The 18,336-nt window shown below is 53.7% G+C and overlaps 1 protein-coding gene across 1 annotated transcript in view; it reads left to right on the forward strand.

Moving 5' to 3' along the window:
- ERN2 (endoplasmic reticulum to nucleus signaling 2) overlaps positions 1-18,336 on the forward strand; it is a 39,178-nt gene that overhangs the window by 15,563 nt on the left and 5,279 nt on the right. The window contains 15 exon segments of the mRNA XM_038762776.1: positions 1,124-1,241; positions 2,396-2,429; positions 3,250-3,322; positions 3,593-3,665; positions 4,008-4,127; positions 6,402-6,503; positions 7,201-7,471; positions 8,717-8,795; positions 8,929-9,079; positions 9,902-10,032; positions 11,028-11,204; positions 11,605-11,800; positions 14,455-14,539; positions 16,137-16,326; positions 17,429-17,528. Coding sequence (XP_038618704.1) covers positions 1,124-1,241; positions 2,396-2,429; positions 3,250-3,322; positions 3,593-3,665; positions 4,008-4,127; positions 6,402-6,503; positions 7,201-7,471; positions 8,717-8,795; positions 8,929-9,079; positions 9,902-10,032; positions 11,028-11,204; positions 11,605-11,800; positions 14,455-14,539; positions 16,137-16,326; positions 17,429-17,528 — 1,900 coding nt within the window.

An 18,336-nucleotide genomic window follows, 5' to 3' on the forward strand; every position in this document is an offset into this window, starting at 1 on the left:
TTCCCTCTCCCCTTCCCATCACCCCCATTTGCTCCCTCTGCTCTACCCCCCTCCCCGCCCACAGCGCTTGTGTTTGTGTATGTATATATTTATAATTCTATTTATTTTATTAATATGTATATATCTAAAATTCTATTTATAGTGATTCCATTGATGCCTGTTTACTTGTTTTGATGTCTGTCTCCCCCCCTTCTAGACTGTGAGCCTGTTGTGGGCAGGGATTGTCTCTGTTGTTGAATTGCACTTTCCAAGCGCTTAGTACAGTACTCTGCACACAGTAAGCGCTCAATAAATACGATTGAGTGAATGAATGAATTTCCCAACGGCTGGGCTCTGACTCTCCCTCCGGGGCCTTGACCTCCACCGAGGACTCTGGGAAGCCCAGCAGCCTGGACGCCGCAGTGGAAGCGTTGCGGACAGGGAGGCTGAGTCCCCGTTCATTCTTTCAATCGTATTTATTGAGCGCTTACTGTGTGCAGAGCACTGTACTAAGCATTTGAAAGTTCAATTTGGCAACAGAGACAATCCCTACCCAACAACGGGCTCACAGTCCAGGAAGGGGAGACAGACAACTAAACAAGTAGAGAGACATCAATAGCACCCAAATCGATAAATAGAATTATAGATACCCCATTCCTCACAGTCATTCATTCAGTCGTATTTATTGAGCGCTTACTGTGTGCAGAGCACTGTACTAAGCGCTTGGGAAGTACAAGTCGGCAATGTATTGAAACGGTCCCTACCCAACAGCGGGCTCACAGTCTAGAAGGGGGAGACAGACAACAAAACAAAACATATTAACAAAAAATAAATAGAATAGTAAATGAAATTTCATACTGCACAGATCCATTTCCAAGAGAAATAATTGAACTTGAATGTACAATTTGTGCCTTCCTAAATAACTACGTGAATGCAATGCAGTGCTTTGCGCATAGTAAGCACTTAACAAATGCCATTGTTATTATTATTATTATTATTTCTGCTTGGGGAAATTTCTATTCCCCTGTGGTGATGATGAGAGTAATGACTTAAGCGCTTACACTGTACCAAGCCCTGGGGAAGACATAAGATAATGAGTTAATGGATAATGAGTCCAGCTGGGTTGTCTGTTTCTGTGACTTAGGGCCAGATGGGGAACGCGGTGACCGTCCCGGAGACCCTGCTCTTTGTGTCCACCCTGGACGGGAGCCTGCACGCGGTCAGCAAGAGGACAGGTGGCATCAAATGGACCCTGAAAGATGGTAAGGAACGCGCCAAGGGGCGGCAGAGGGTTATAGTGGATAAACCGCCTGGCCTCGTGGAAAGAGCTGGGCCTGAAAGTCGGAGGACTGAATTCTAATTCCACCTCTGCCAGTTTCCTGCTCTGGGTCCTTGGCCAAATCACTCACTTTCTTTCTGCCTCAGTTTCTTCATCTGTATAATGGGGATGAAATACCTGTTCTTCCTCTCAGCTTAGACTGTGAACCCTATTTGGGACAAGGCCTCGGACTGACTTGATGATCTCGAATCTATCCCGGCGCTCTGTACAGTGCATGCCACAGAGTAATCATCATCATCATCATCAATCGTATTTATTGAGCGCTTACTGTGTGCGGAGCACTGTACTAAGCGCTTGGGAAGTACAAGTTGGCAACATACAGAGACAGTCCCTACCCAACAGTGGGCTCACAGTCTAAAAGTAATCAATCAGTCAATCAATCAATGGTATTGAGTGCTTACTATGTGAAGAGCATTGTACTAAGCACATGGGAGAGTACAACAGCATTAGCAGAATGTTCCCAGCTCATTACGAGCTTACATTTATACAGATTTATTACTCTGTTTATTTTACTTGTACATATTTACATATTCTATTTATTTTATTTTGTTAATACGTTTTGTTTTGTTGTCTGTCTCCCCCTTCTAGACTGTGAGCCCGCTGTTGGGTGGGGACTGTCTCTATATGTTGCCAACTTGTACTTCCCAAGCGCTTAGTCCAGTGCTCTGCACACAGTAAGCGCTCCATAAATACGATTGAATGAATGAATGAGGGGGAGACGGCCGTTAATATGAATAAAGAATTTATATATAGTGTTTAACCAATATTATTATTAATATTATAATTTCTTATTAATAATGTAGCCTGCTTCTTGGTTCCATTCCCCCACTGTAGATCTCTGTCCAGAATCCTCATGCTCCCCACGCCCTTTTCTCTAGGAGTGTGTTTGCAGTCACCCCAGGAGCGGAGCAGGAACTGGAATTCAGGCATCCTGGCCCCCACCGGAAAGCTCTCTAGTTGGGGCTTCAGAGGGGTTGGGCTCTGGAGAGGTTTGGGGGGGATGGGAGTTGGGGGCGGAGAGGGCAGGGGAAGACCTGGAGCCGTCCCCAACTTCACCATGTGTCACTACGCTTTCAGATCCTATCATCCAGGGGCCACTGTACGTCTCAGAGTAAGTGTCCGTGCCTGATGACCATCTGCCCAGCAGGGTCAGGGAAGGAGGCCTCTAGGACTGTGGACCCCTGGAGGCATGGGGGTGGGAGAGGGAGGAGTGGAAGATGGCAGAGGGGGCCGGGAGGGTGGCCGAGGCCACCCTTGTTTCATGGTGAGGGAGCCCCTGAAGAGAAGGAGGTGGAGGGGATTTAGGATTGATCAGTGGTGCTTATTGTGTGTAGACCACTGGACTAATTAAGCACCTGGGAGGCTGCAATACAGTGGAATAGATCATACTAATGATGGTATTTATTAAGCGCTCACTCTGTGCCAAGCACTGTTCTCAGCGCTGATAGGCATGATCCCTGCCCACAAGGAGCTTACAGCCTAGAAGGGGAGATAGACATTAAAATGAATTGCAGGTGGGTTGTTGAACACCGGTGCTTTGGGGCCGGGGCTGGGGTGAATGTCCTAGGGTTTAAGGGGCCCAGACCCAGATGCGTAGGTGACACAGAAGGGAGGGTAAATGGGGAAAATGACGCCTTAATCGAGGAAGGTCTCTTGGAGGAGGTGTGATTTGAGCAGGGCTCTGAAGACGGGGAGAGTGGTGGTCCGCCAGTTACGAAGGGGGAGGGAGACCTAAGCCAGAGTCGGAGGCAAGAAAGATGAGGTTGAGCCCTTCCTCTTCCTCTCTCCCTCCTCCAAACCAGAGCAGTTTCTCCCAGGTCTAAGGAGGAGGAAAAGGAGGAGAAGGGGCAGAATCCAGGGAGGCACCCGTGGAGGGAGACGGGGTTGTCTCAACAAGCCACTCCCTGGGTTTTGTGTTTTTTTCCCCCCAGACCGGCCTTTCTTCCGGATCCCAATGATGGCAGCCTGTACATAATGGGGGGAAAGAACAAGGAAGGTCTGATGGTAGGTTCGGTGGGGCTGCGCAGAGCCCCTTGCTCAGGGAGGGGCTGGCTACCCCATGGGGCAGGCCATCCCCTTCCGTGCAGCCCCCTGCCCTAGGCTCTGGGAGATCAAGATGGCTTGATTCCAGTTACCAAGGTATTTTCCCCAGGCACACGGTGGGTTGGAGCATCCCGTTCCCATGGGTTTTGGGGATATCCCCCTCGAATGTCCACGATATCCCCTGGACTCATCTCCTGACCACCCTCACCCCCCTGCCCCCGTGTCCTGTAGAAACTCCCTTTCACCATCCCGGAGCTGGTCCAGTCATCCCCGTGCCGCAGCTCAGATGGCATCCTCTACACAGGTTCGTCTGCCCACCTCCCCCCACCCCACCGCTTTCTCTCCCTTCATCTCCACCCCCTCAAGGCTGTGGGAGCTCCAGGGACGGGGACCCTGGGCAGCGAGGTTGCCCCAGAAGGGTGGCCCGTTCACCTGGTCTGGAACTGGAAAGGGGAACTAAGGGTATTGGGATGCGTTGGAGGGACAGAGGGAGATGAGGCGTCTCTAGCCAGCCTGGACTGAATTTGAGGCCTGTGTGATGGAAACAGGGAGCTGAGGCGGGAGGGTGGCATTGTTGGGGGCTCAGGAAGGGTAAGATTGGGGTGAGAGGGGGAGTCCACTAGGCCTGTGCCTCCTCTCCACACAGGGAAAAAGCAGGATACTTGGTTTCTGGTGGACCCCACATCAGGAGAGAAGCAGACGACCCTGTCGACAGAGGCATGGGATGGGCCGTGCCCCTCAGCCCCCCTCTACATCGGCCGAACACGTGAGCCCTCCCCTCTCCCCTGTCCCAGCTTTTAGCCTCTGCTCACTCCCCTACGCAATAAATCCTCCTGATCGATGGATGGCTTAGTACATTGGTCTAGGGGGAGAAAGCGCCTAACATCTGTTTATTGTTGTATTATACTCTCTGAATCAATCAATCAATCAATCAATCGTATTTATTGAGCGCTTACTATGTGCAGAGCACTGTACTAAGCACTTGGGAAGTACAAATTGGCATCACATAGAGACAGTCCCTACCCAACAGTGGGCTCACAGTCTAAAAGGGGGAGACAGAGAACAGAACCAAACATACCAACAAAATAAAATAAGTAGGATAGAAATGTACAAGTAAAATAAATAAATAAATAAATAAATAGAGTAATAAATATGTACAACCATATATACATATATACAGGTGCTGTGGGGAAGGGAAGGAGGTAAGACGGGGGGATGGAGAGGGGGACGAGGGGAGAGGAAAGAAGGGGCTCAGTCTGGGAAGGCCTCCTGGAGGAGGTGAGCTCTCAGCAGGGCCTTGAAGGGAGGAAGAGAGCTAGCTTGGCGGATGGGCAGAGGGAGGGCATTCCAGGCCCGGGGGATGACGTGGGCCGGGGGTCGATGGCGGGACAGGCGAGAGCGAGGTACAGTGAGGAGATTAGTGGTGGAGGAGCGGAGGGTGCGGGCTGGGCAGTAGAAGGAGAGAAGGGAGGTGAGGTAGGAGGGGGCGAGGTGATGGAGAGCCTTGAAGCCCAGGGTGAGGAGTTTCTGCTTGATGCGCAGATTGATCGGTAGCCATTGGAGGTTTTTGAGGAGGGGAGTAATATGTCCAGAGCGTTTCTGGACAAAGATAATCCGGGCAGCAGCATGAAGTATGGATTGAAGTGGAGAGAGACACGAGGATGGGAGATCAGAGAGAAGGCTAGTGCAGTAGTCCAGACGGGATAGGATGAGAGCTTGAATGAGCAGGGTAGCAGTTTGGATGGAGAGGAAAGGGCGGATCTTGGCAATGTTGCGGAGCTGAGACCGGCAGGTTTTGGTGACGGCTTGGATGTGAGGGGTGAATGAGAGAGCGGAGTCGAGGATGACACCGAGGTTGCGGGCTTGTGAGACGGGAAGGATGGTAGTGCCGTCAACAGAGATGGGAAAGTTAGGGAGAGGACAAGGTTTGGGAGGGAAGACAAGGAGCTCAGTCTTCGACATGTTGAGCTTTAGGTGGCGGGCGGACATCCAGATGGAGATGTCCTGAAGGCAGGAGGAGATGCGAGCCTGGAGGGAGGGGGAGAGAGCAGGGGCAGAGATGTAGATCTGGGTGTCATCAGCGTAGAGATGATAGTTGAAGCCGTGGGAGCGAATGAGGTCACCAAGGGAGTGAGTGTAGATTGAGAACAGAAGGGGACCAAGCACTGAACCTTGGGGAACCCCCACAGTAAGAGGATGGGAGGGGGAGGAGGAGCCTGCAAAAGAGACTGAGAAAGAACGACCGGAGAGATAAGAGGAGAACCAGGAGAGGACGGAGTCAGTGAAGCCAAGGTCAGATAACGTGTTGAGGAGAAGGGGGTGGTCCACAGTGTCAAAGGCAGCTGAGAGGTCGAGGAGGATTAGGACAGAGTATGAGCCGTTGGATTTGGCAAGCAGGAGGTCATTGGTGACCTTTGAGAGCGCAGTTTCCGTGGAATGAAGGGGACGGAAGCCAGACTGGAGGGGGTCGAGGAGAGAGTTGTTGTTGAGGAATTCTAGGCAGCGCGTGTAGACAACTCGTTCAAGGAGTTTGGAAAGGAATGGTAGGAGGGATATGGGACGATAACTAGAAGGTGAGGTGGGGTCAAGAGAGGGTTTTTTTAGGATGGGAGAGACATGGACTCTGAAGTGCTTAGTACAGTGCTGAGCCCGTTGTTGGGTAGGGTCCGTCTCTATATGTTGCCAACTTGTACTTCCCAAGCGCTTACTACAGTGCTCTGCACACAATAAGCACTCAATAAATACGATTGAATGAATGAATGAAAGTGCTTAAGAAATACCACCACTCTTATTACTGTTATGATGAGAAGACAGGGGCCACTGCAAGCTTCTGGGTTGGCAATCAGCAGCTTGCATGTGAAAGTATGGACTCTGGATTTATGAAATTGGCCTGTTATAGCCCTGCCGGGAAAGCCTCTGGTTGGGCTGGAACCCCCAAGTACCCAGGCCCCGGGAGTGGAGCAGAGGGCGGTGGGTGGTGGGCAGAGATTGGATGGCGGTGGGCAGTAAGGGTTTTGGTCCCGGCTCCCATTTCTCCCAGAATACACGGTCACCATGTTTGACACCAAGTCACGTGAGCTACGCTGGAACGTCACTTACCACGATTACTCTGCGCCGCTCATGGATGATTCCTATGGCTACGGTGAGAATCTCACCCTGGACAAGGCGGAGTACTTCTCCCCCTCCCCTCTCCCCTCTTGACCCCTGGCCCAAGAGGGTCAAACGTCTTTCCCTCCAGCCCTGCTTTGACGTCCCTCCCAACCTGTCTTTACCTGGGTTGTCTGCTAGACTTCTGGGGGCTCCAGAGGCTGATTTGTATTGCCCAAAAGGCCCCTGGCATGGTTATGGGGGTGAGGGCCTCCCTAGCATCTGCCCCCTGACTTCATTTTCCCAGGGGATGGTATGAGTCTGGAGAAAGGTCCCCTGCCTTATTGACTGCTGCCCCCTCCAGCCCTGCTTTGACGTCCCTCCCAACCTGTCTTTACCTGGGTTGTCTGCTAGACTTCTGGGGGCTCCAGAGGCTGATTTGTATTGCCCAAAAGGCCCCTGGCATGGTTATGGGGGTGAGGGCCTCCCTAGCATCTGCCCCCTGACTTCATTTTCCCAGGGGATGGCATGAGTCTGGAGAAAAGTCCCCTGCCTTATTGACTGCTGCCCCCTCCGCCCCCACAACCCCCATCCCGCCCCGTCCAGTCTCGGAGCTTGGAGGTCTGAACTGGGTGAGGAGATACAGAGCCCTCCCGGGTCAGGCTGGGAGGGAGAGGACCCCGGGCCAGCGGTCTTGTGCCGTGTGCCCGCAGGGGAGGGCCTTGTGATTGGGTGCTGTCGTCCCCCCCCAGAGTTGGCTCACTTGGCCTCCAGCGGGGACGGGCTGGTGGTGACGGTGGACAAAGGGAGCGGGGCGGTGCTTTGGATGCACAACTACGGCTCCCCGGTGGCGGGCATCTACGCTTGGCACCAGGACAGCCTGCGCCGGCTGCCCCATCTGAACGTGGCCATGGAGACCCTGCGCTACCTCACGTTCTACTCCCACCACATCCGCCTGGCCCACTGGAGAAGCCCACCTGAACCTGCCAATAGGGACTTCTCCGCCACTAAGACCCAGCTCCAGTGAGTGTCTGGGGTCCGCCCACCGGGTCCCAGAGCTCCTCGCCCACCACCTCTGGGGGTTCCTGGGCTCTGAGGAGTCATTCATTCAGTTCTATTTATTGAGCACTTACTGTGTGCAGAGCACTGTATTAAGCGCTTGGGAGGGACAGTAGAATAATAAACAGACACATTCTCCGCCCACAATGAGCTTACATTTTAGAGGGGTAGACAGGAGAAGGCTCAGTTCCTGGGCTGGGACTGGGAAAGGGATTGCGGAGAGATGGAGGCTGAACACCCCCCTGAGGTGCTGACCTAAGGCTTCTGGGCTTGGGCCAGGGTTGGGAGGGTTAGGGGAAGGGGGGTGGTCATTTATTCATTCATTCAATCGTATTTATTGAGCGCTTACTGTGTGCAGAGCACTGTACTAAGCGCTTGGGAAGTACAAGTTGGCAACATATAGAGATGGTCCCTACCCAACTACAGGCTCAGAGTCTAGAAGGGGGAGACAGACAACAAAACGAAACATGTGGACAGGTGTCAAGTCGTCAGAACAAATCGAATTAAAGCTAAATGCACATCATTAACAAAATAAATAGAATAGTAAATCTGTACAAGTAAAATAGAGTAATAAATCTGTACAAGCATGAATACAGTTAATGTGGGGAGGGGAAGGAGGTAGGGTGGGGGGAATGGGGAGGAGGAGAGGAAAAAGGGGGCTCAGTCTGGGAAGGCCTCTTGGAGGAGGTGAGCTCTCAGTAGGGCTTTGAAGGGAGGAAGAGAGCTAGCTTGGCGAATATGTGGAGGGAGGGCATTCCAGGCCAGGGGGAGGACTAATGAAAACCACGCACACCCCGCCCAGCCCACGAAGGAGGTGCAATAGTTCTGCCCCTCAAAGACCCCACTAGAATGTGCTCATGAAGCCCTAGTCCCCCAGGATCCCACCCAGTTGGTCTGGCCCGCAGCAGAAAGTTTAGAGCCGTGGGGTGGGGGGCGGTGGGGGACCGTCTCTGGCCCGGGGCAGGTGGGGGCCTGCACGGAGTAGCCCAGCAGTGCTGGCTCTCAGCCTGGAAAACACCTGATGCTAAGAGGGAGGGGAAGGGGCCCAGGGAGACCCGTTCCCCACTCGTCACCTGCCCAGGATGCTGGGCAGGGATCTGACCCCGCCATCTGTGGCTGCCCGTCGGGAGCCGGGCCCTGCCCCCTCTGCCACATCCCCATAATTGAAGAGGGGTTGCACTTTGTCCCCCATGGCCCAACGGCCCACAGGTCGACCCTCTATGTGGGGAAGCACGCGGCCACCTTCTATGCCTCCACTGCTCTGGTCCATGCTGGCGTGGCCCTGGTGGTGAGTGCAGGGAGGTCTGCCGGGAGGAGGAGGAGGAGGAGGGAGAGGATGATGGGGGAGTGGGGCGCCGGGTGGGAAGAGCCCCACCCCCCCAGGCCCCTCAGCCTCACGGGCCCCACTTCTTCTACCGTAGCCGCGGGGGGTGACCCTGGCCCGGATCGAGGGGCCCACCACAGAGGAGGTGACCCTGCGGGAGTCGGGGGAGTGTGAGATCACCCCCAGCACGGATGTCAAATATCCCCATGGCAGCGTCACCTCCCTCAGCAACCAGTGGCTGCTCATCGGTGAGAGGGGCTCCCCTGGCAAAAGGGGCAAGCGGGGACCAGACTCACTCCTGGGACTCCGGCCCTCTGAATAAGAATTGCGCCATTTGTGGAGGGCTTACCAAGTGCCCAGCACTGAACTAAGCACTGGGGTAGAGGCAAGATAATCAGGTTGCACCAAGTCCCACATGGGGTTCACAGTCTAAGGGGGAGGCAAAACAGATATTTGGTCCCCATCCCCAGAGACGTTAATCGACTTGCCCGGGGTCACTCAACAGCCAAGGGGCAGAGTCGGGAATAGAATCCTGGTCCCCGATTCCCAATTCTAGACTCTTCCCACTAGGCCATAGAGCCCTCTCCCTCCCCACCAATCAGTCGATCAGTAATTTATCGAGCATTTACTGTGTGCAGAGCACTGTACTAAGCTCTCGAGAGAGTACAATACGACAGCGTTGGGAGACATATTCCCTGTCTGCAAGGAGCTTTCCATCTAAAGGGAATATAGACAGTTAAGTAAATTATAGCCAGGTACCCACCGGTCAGGGAAGCCACGCTGCTTCCTTAAGGGGGAGGTCCTCCTTTGCCCCGCCACCGTGGGGACCTGCTACCCTCTGCCTTAGCGCTTAGTACTAAGTGCTTAGTACAGTGCTCTGCACACAGTAAGCACTCAGTAAATACGATTGATTGATTGCCTCTTGGGCCCTAAAGGTCAGTTGCCTCCCTGGCAACTCTGGAGGGGCTCTTGACGCAGAACCGATAACACCCCCTCCCTGGGAGTGAGGAAGCTGCCTCCTCAAGACTGCAGTGGTCCCGGACTCCCGAGGGTGACCTTCTCTCCCTTAGGCCACCATGAGTTGCCCCCGGTGGTTCTCACCACCATGCTGAGAGCCTTCCCAGCGGCAGGCAGGACGGCGGCGGCGGCGGCAGAGCACTTACCTCCCAGAACCTCTCCAGTCCCCACGCTCTTTGACGAGGTTAGTTCCAGACGTGCCAGTCAACCCAGGGCCCAGGGCGGAGGGGGAGGTTTCGGCTCATAAAAATCATCATAATGGTGGTGTTTATCACGCACTTACTCTGTGCCAAGCACTGCCGTAAGCGTTGGGGTTAGAAACCAGCCAATCAGGTTGGACACGATCCCTGTCACGCATGGTTTTTTTTGGTTTTTTTAAATGGCTTTTTGTTAATTCATTCATTTGATCGTATTTATTGAGCGTTTACTGTGTGCAGAGCACTGGGCTAAGAGCTCGGAAAGTACAGTACAACAATAGAGACAATCCCTGAGCTTACTATGGGCCAGGCACTGTACTAAGCACTGGGGTAGATACAAGCTAATCAGACTGGGCACTGTCCATGTCAGTCAGACAGTCAGTCATATTTTTTGAGCACTTACTGTGTGCAGAGCACTGTACTAAACACTTGGTAGAGTACAATAGTCCCACACAGGCTCTCGGTCTTCATCCCCATTTTATGGATGAGGTTACCGAGGCATAGAGAAGTTGCCCAAAGTCACACAGCTGAAAAGTGATAGAGGCAGGATTAGAACCCAGGTCCTTCTGACTCTCAGGCCTGTGCTCTATCCACTAGGCCAAGTTGCTTCTCAGTTGTCTTGGGGGAAGAGGTTCCGTGCACCTCTTCCTCTCTGCCCCATCCCCAGCACCTGCCCATCCAAAAGACTGCTACCCACATTGGAAGGCTGAGGGCCGCAGAGGGGCTGGAGGTCAGAGCCGGGCCCTGGGGAGGCCAGCAGAGCCCCTGATGGGGTCCTCGGGCCTCCACCCAGGGAGCCGGCCCGGAGGGGCACAGCGAGGAAGGTGGGCCGAACCCAGCTCCCGTAGGTGGGGCCCCGGTCTCCCCCAGAATCCAGCCCCCACCACCAGCCCAGAGAGTTCCCCAGGGGTCCTGAGACCCTTCCAAGCTGCCGGCTCTACGAGGCCAGGGTGACCTTAACAGGATTTTTCTGACTTCCCAGTTCTTGAGGCTGAGTCCAGAGGAAGAGGCCTGGGGCCCCGAGCGGCCGCCGGACGTGGACAGCGGCCCTGCTGCAGGACACACGGAGCTCTATCCCCAGCCTGGGCCCGGTGGCCTGCTGATGGCTGGCGTCACTGCCCTCTTGCTGGGTGGCTGGCTCCTCTGTCTACTGCTCCAGGTGCCCGGCCACCACTCCCCACCCCACCCCATCCCATCCCCATCCCGTCCGCTTCAGGCCATCCCCGGCTCTCCATGCATTCATTCATTTCCTTCCCTCCTTTCCCTCCTTTCCCTCTGTTTCCTCCCTCCCTCTCTCTCTTCCTCCTCCCCTCCCTCCCTCCTTCCCTTCCCTGCCCAGCTTTCCAGGGTGGGTGAGGGAAAGACATTTCATTTTGCCCTGGAGACAAAGAATCCTGCCTGCCTGCCTCTCTGCCCTGGTTTCCAGGGGATCGCAGCAGTGTCCAGTTTTGCACCTTGGAATGCGTGCCCCCATCCTGGGTGGGCAGAGGGCTGGGGGTGGGACCGGGGCCGGTGCCGGGAAGCGCCCGCAGGACCTGAGGGCTCGGGTCCATGTCCAGCATCTGCAGGAACAGCAGCGGGTGCAGCAACAGCGACTGGAGCAGCAGCTGGACGAAAAGCTGAAGCAACTTCAGCAGCCCAGCCCAGCCGGCCCCGATGGCCCGCCCCTTCCCCGGAAGACCACCCTGGGGGGGCTCTCCCCAACCCCCTCCACCAGCTCCCTGCAGAGCTCCCGGGGACCCGGAGACCCCGAAGGTCAGTGTGGGGCTGCAGGGATGGGGGTGGCCCCAGGCGTTGGCATCCAAGGGAAGAAAGCGGGGTGGGCGTGTGGCCGAAAGTGGATGGGTGGGTGGGCAAGGATAGACTCCAATCTTGAAGTGGGCAGGGAATGTGTCTGCTTACTAACAATAATAATAATAATGGCATTTATTAAGTGCTTACTATCAATCAATCGTATTTATTGAGTGCTTACTGTGTGCAGAGCACTGTACTAAGCGCTTGGGAAGTACAAGTTGGCAACATATTGACAGTCCCTACCCAACAGTGGGCTCACATGCAAAGCACTGTTCTGAGCGCTGGGGAGGTTACAAGGTGATCAGGTTGTCCCACATGGGGCTCACAGTCTTAATCCCCATTTTACAGTTGAGGCAACTGAGGCACAGAGAAGTTAAGTGACTCACCCAAAGTCACACAGCTGACAAGTGGCGGAGTCTGAATTTGAACCCATGACCTCTGACTCCAAAGCCCGTGCTCTTTCCACTGAGCCACACTGTATTCTCCCAAGCACTTAGTACAGTGCTCTGAACACAATAAGGGCTCAATAAAAACAATTGACTGACTGAGGTGTGCGCGCTAGTGACAGGGCAAAGGATGAGAGAGGGAGTGAATGGAGGCTGAAAGAGTGAGATGGAAGTGATGGATGCTGGGGCCTGTGCCAGCTGGAGGGAGCAGAGCGATTGTGAATGGCAGGCAAAGAGCTCCTAGACAGCGAAGATTTCTGCCAGCGGACAGTGGTTTCCCCAATCTGGGACAATTTCCCCCCGGCCAGCGACGATCCCCAACACTCAAACCCGAAGGGCAGTTGTTCTAGCCGCAGTTGAGGAAGGCTCATTTGACGTCCAGTGGGCCCTTGCTTCGGGGAGATGCTGGCTTCTCTGACAGACACCCCTCACAGCCATCCACCCCCCCCAGCTCCAGAACTATAAGTCCTCCTCTCTAGCAGCCTCTCCCAGTGGGAAAGTAAGCGGGAACTGTCCAGAATGCTGCCCCAGCCAATCCAGGAGCCCCAGGGCGGCCGCTCCTCTAGCAGCGTGGCCTAGTGGAAAGAGCACAGTCCTGTGAGTCAGGGGAGCTGGGTTCTAATCCCAGCTCTGCCAAATGCTTGCTGTGTGATCTTGGGCATGTCGCTTAAACTTCTCCGTGCCTCAATTCTCCGATTCTACCTCCTTCTTAAACTGTGAGCCCCATGCGGGACAGGGACTGTGTCCAACCTAATTTACTTGTATACATCCCAGCACGTAAAACAGTGTTTGACACGTAGAAAAAGCATTCACCAAATACCATTATTATTATTATTAAAAGGCTTAACAAATCATAAAAAATAATATCAAACAACTTCAGAGCAGCAGAAACTTTGCTTTTTCCCTTCAGCAATCAGCCCAGCCTGGTTCTGTGGGGGGTCAGCGGGGAGGGGATGGGGGAAAGCTGACCCCTGCCCCCCAAAGCTGCCAGTCTATAAACTGGTGGGATGTGGTCCCCAGTCTGGGACCCCATGAGCTCCATCGTCCTCACTGAGCAGCGGAGGTGTACCCAATCAACTCTCGCTGCCCGCCGGGCAACCGTGGCAATGGGAGCAGCCTGGCCCCAGCCCCACCTGCCCCCAGCCCATCACCGCGGTGGCTGAGGTCAGTGTCGGGGCAGCAGAACTGTTAAATGCCTGGCCTTTCCGGGAAGAAAATATTTTTACTTCTCCTGTTGTTCCCCCTCAAAATGGCAGCCAGCTGAAGAAGAGGGTCCCTTCTGCATTCCTACCCAGCCTGGCCTGGGGGTAATCCAAGCACTTCCAGCCTTGTGTCTTCTCCACCCAGGGCTACTGGTCCTGGCCCTTCCTGCCCCCCCGTTAGGACTTGATGAGCTCAAGCTGGCAGTCCTGTCACCTCTCCTCCGAGCAGACAACTAGTCCTGAGGAGGGGCTCATGACTCTTTTCCAGGATTCATTCATTCGGTCGTATTTATGGAGCACTTACTATGTGCAGAACACTGTACTATGTGCTTGGAAAGTACAATTCAGTAGCAAAGAGAGACAATCCCTGCCCACGACGGGCTCACAGTCTAAAACGGGGGAGACAGACACCAGAGATGATTGAGTCATCCTTTCTTGGGCTCATTCTCAAACACTGGACCAGCCTCCAAAGAGCTTCCCTAGCGCAGGGGAGTTGAGTTCAGTTTCAAGGTCTACAATAGGCCAAAGTAGAACCTATTGAAGCAATAATAATAATAATAATAAAAATAGTAGTAATAATAATAACAGTAACTGTGGTATTTGTTAAGCACTTACTGTGTGCCAAGCACTGTACTAAGTGCTGGGGTGGATACAAGGCACCCAAGTCCCACATGGGCCTCACAGTCTTAAGCAAGGCAGAACAGGAAATGAATCTCTATTTTGTAGATGGGGGGGAATTGAGGCACAGAGAAGTTAAGTGACTTGCCCAAGGTCACACAGCAGGTACATGGTGGAGTCTTGGATTAGGACCCAGGTCTTCCAACTCCCAGGTCTGTACTCTTTCCACTAGGCTTTGCAGAAGTCCTCCTTCTCCTCCTCTTAGACCCACACTGTGGGCAGGGAGGGGATCTGTAAGTTCTGATTCCTTCTTTCTGTCCTCTTGACTCTCTGTCCGCCCACCCCCCAGCTGGGGAGCTGACGGTGGTCGGGAAAATCTCCTTCAACCCCCGGGAAGTTCTGGGTCACGGAGCAGGAGGCACCTTCGTGTTCAGGTAAGGAGAGAGACGGTTGCGGAGCCTACCCACCGCCGCTCTCCCCAGCGGTCCTGGGCCGCCCTGTTGGGACCCCGGGGAGGGCTGGGGAGGAGGAGGAGGCAGAGTGATTCCCAAGGAGGGGCCCTGGGGCTTTTCACTTCATGCCTCACTTGTCCTGCTCTCCTCTCCCCGCTGAACTGGGGGAGACCTTCCCCAGGAACTCAGCAACTAATCAGAATCCCTGTTGGACCCCAGTCCCCTCTTCCTTTTCCCTGGAGAGATTAATAATTGTGTCAAGCACTGTGGTAAGTGCTGGGGTAGACACAGAAATAATTCGGTCCCTGTCCCACATGGGGCGCAGCTCATAGTAGGGGGGGAGGTGTGGCAGGGAGAAGAGAATGGCCATTTCACCCCATTTTACCATGAGGAAACTGAAGCACGGAGAAATTCAGTGACTTACCCCAGGTTGCAAAATCGGCAAGTGGCAGAGCCAGGATTAGAACCCTTATTTCCCAGGCCCACACGCTGCTTCTTCCCATCTCCTCTCCCTTCCTCTTCTTCCCCAGCCCTAGCTGAGCTTCCAGATGTGAGGTAATCGATAGAGCAAGCTGAGCCAGGGATTACTCCGGGAGCCCCAGAAGCCCTGATCCCCAGCCTTTATCAGACAGGAGATTGGGCATGGGGCAGGCTCCATCCAGCTGGGGGTCAGGACTCACAGGTCTGAAGCCCCTGTTTTTTTTCCACCTCTCCTAGTCCCTCATCTTCTTCTCTACTTCTCAGTGTCTGTCCATTCATTCAGTCAGTCATATTTAATGAGCACTGACTGTGTGCAGAGCACTGTACTAAGCACTTGGGAGAATACAACAAAAAACAGACCTAGTCCCAGCCCACAACGAGCTTACAGTCCAGATATGGGGAGACAAGACATCAATACAAATAAATAAATTACAGCTATGTACATAAATGCTGTGGGGCTAGGACAGGGGAAGAACAAAGGGAGCAAGGCAGGGCGACGCAGAAGGGAGTGGGAGAAGAGGAAAGGATGGGTTTAATCTGGGAAGGCTTCTTGAAAGAGGTGGGCCTTCAATAAGTCTTTGAAGTGGGGGAGAGTAAATCGTTTGTCCCTTTTGTTCTCTGATTTTTAGTCTGCCTTTGACATTTCCTAGAAAGCGCGTGACCCAGTGGAAAGAGCGCAGGGTGAGGAGTAAAGAGATTTGGGTTCTAATCCCAGCTCTACCGCTTGTCTGCTGGGTGACCTTGGCCAAATCACTAAATTTCTCTGTGCTTCAGTATCCTCACCTGTGAAATGGGGATTAAGTACCCGTTCTGGCCTCCTCCCGATTAGATTGAGTCCCGAGGGGGACAGGTACCGAGTCTGACCCTATTGTATCTCCAACAGTGCTTCCTACATAGTAAGTGCTTATTCTCTGTATCATATCAGCGTGACGCTTGGCACCTAGCAAGTGCTTAACAAACAGCACAGTCATCATCCTGGTTATTCTTAATATTGTCGCGCGAATTTGCCCCATCTCCCCGGGCCTCTCCCTGTCTCGCCTGGGGTTCCCCGCGTCCCCGGGCTCGGTTTCTCTGACTGCGTCCCTGGGGCCTCCCACAGGGGCCAGTTTGAGGGGCGGGCGGTGGCGGTGAAGCGGTTGCTGCGTGAGTGCTTTGGGCTGGCAGAGCGGGAGGTGCAGCTACTGCGGGAGTCGGATGCGCACCCCAACGTGGTGCGCTACTTCTGCACCGAGCGGGGACCCCAGTTCCACTACATCGCCCTGGAGCTCTGCCCGGCCTCTCTGCAGGAGGTGAGGCCCGTGGAGGGACTTGGGTGGGCCGAGGGAGGGAGTGGATGGGAGGGACTGCTGCTGGTTGTGGAGAGAGAAGTGGGTTGGGCCCCTTAACAATAATAATAATAATAATAACGGCATTTATTAAGCGCTTACTATGTGCAAAGCAAAGCGCTGGGGAGGTTACAAGGTGATCAGGTTGTCCCACAGAGGGGTTACAATCTTAATCCCCATTTTTACAGACGAGGTAACTGAGGCACAGAGAAGTTAAGTGACTTGCCCAAAGTCACACAGCTGAACCCATGACCTCTGACTCCAAAGCCCGGGTTCTTTCCACTGAGCCACGCTGCTTCTCTATATAATAATGATGGCAGTTGTTAAGTGCTTAGTATGTGCGAAGCACCCTTCTAATCGCTGGGGTGGGATACGAGGTGATCAGGTTATCCCATGTGGGGCTCACAGTCTTCATCCCTATTTTCCAGATGAGGGAACTGAGGCCCAGTGAAGTGACTTGCCTGAAGTCACACAGCTGACTAGTGGCGGAGCCGGAACTAGAACCCATGACCTCTGGCTCCCAAGCCCGGGCTCTTTCCATTGAGCCATGCTGCCCCTTCTCCCCTGCCAACTGTTAAACTCCATCTTTGCCAGAAGGCTGTCTACCCCTCTGCCCCCACATCGTGGGAAGCAGCGGGGCCCAGGGAACAGAGCCCTGGCCCGGGAGTCAGAAGGACCTGGGTTCTAATCCCGGCTCCGTCATTGGTCTGCTGAGTGACCTTGGGCCTCTGTTCCTCAGGTTCCTCATCTGTGAAATGGGGATGAAGACTGTGAGCTCCAAGCAGGAACTGAACTGTGTCCAACCTGATTACTTTGTATCGATGCCAGCGTTTAGAACAGTGCCAGGCACTTAGTAAGCACTTTAACGGATACCATTAAAAGAAGTCATAGGCTCTGCCTCCTTTCCCCCAGTTCAGCCCCCCTGACACCAGCCCCTTTCCTCCTGGTCCAGCCCCTCTCCCCTGGCATCAGCCCCTCCTCCAGCAGGGCTAGTGACCTATATTCCTCCTCCTCCTCCTCCTCCTCCTCCTCCTCCTCCTCATCCATTCTTTCTGTGGCCCCTCAGTATGTGGAAAACGGCGGTGTGTCCGGCCTGAGCCTGGAGCCCGTGGCCCTGCTACAGCAGACTGCATCTGGACTCGCTCACCTGCACTCTCTCAATATCGGTACCGGGGCGGGGGGACCGGGAAGGAGAGGAGGGGGCTCTCCTACACTCTCGGAATATCGGTGGTGGGACAGGGTGGCTCAGGCTCCTGCACAGGCAGGCCCAGACTAGCTGTTCTCCAGTTCGGTTGAAGCCCGCCCTGAAGCCCAGTGAATGAGAATTTAAGCTCAATAATCAATCAGTCAATCAATCAATCAATCGTATTTATTGAGCGCTTACTGTGTGCAGAGCACTGGACTAAGCACTTGGGAAGTACAAGTTGGCAACACATAGAGATGGTCCCTACCCAACAGTGGGCTCACAGCCTAGAAGGGGGAGACAGAGAACAAAACCAAACATCATCACCATCATCATCATCAATTGTATTTATTGAGCGCTTACTATGTGCAGAGCACTGTACTAAGCGCTTGGGAAGTACAAATTGGCAGCATATAGAGACAGTCCCTACCCAACAGTGGGCTCACAGTCTAAAAGGGGGGAGACAGAGAACAAAAGCAAACATACTAACAAAATAAAATAAATAGAATAGATATGTACAAGTAAAATAAATAAATAGAGGAATAAATATGCACAAACATATATACATATATACAGGTGCTGTGGGGAAGGGAAGGAGGTAAGATGGGGGGGATGGAGAGGGGGACGAGGGGGAGAGGAAGGAAGGGGCTCAGTCTGGGAAGGCCTCCCAAACATAGTAACAAAATAAAATAAATAGAATAGATATGTACAAGTAAATATGCACAAGTAAAATAAATCCATCAATCAGTGGTATTCATTAGTAATAATAATAATGATGGCATTTATTAAGT

The sequence above is a fragment of the Tachyglossus aculeatus genome, chromosome 21 (genome assembly GCF_015852505.1).
Source record: "Tachyglossus aculeatus isolate mTacAcu1 chromosome 21, mTacAcu1.pri, whole genome shotgun sequence".
Classification (NCBI taxonomy): domain Eukaryota; kingdom Metazoa; phylum Chordata; class Mammalia; order Monotremata; family Tachyglossidae; genus Tachyglossus; species Tachyglossus aculeatus.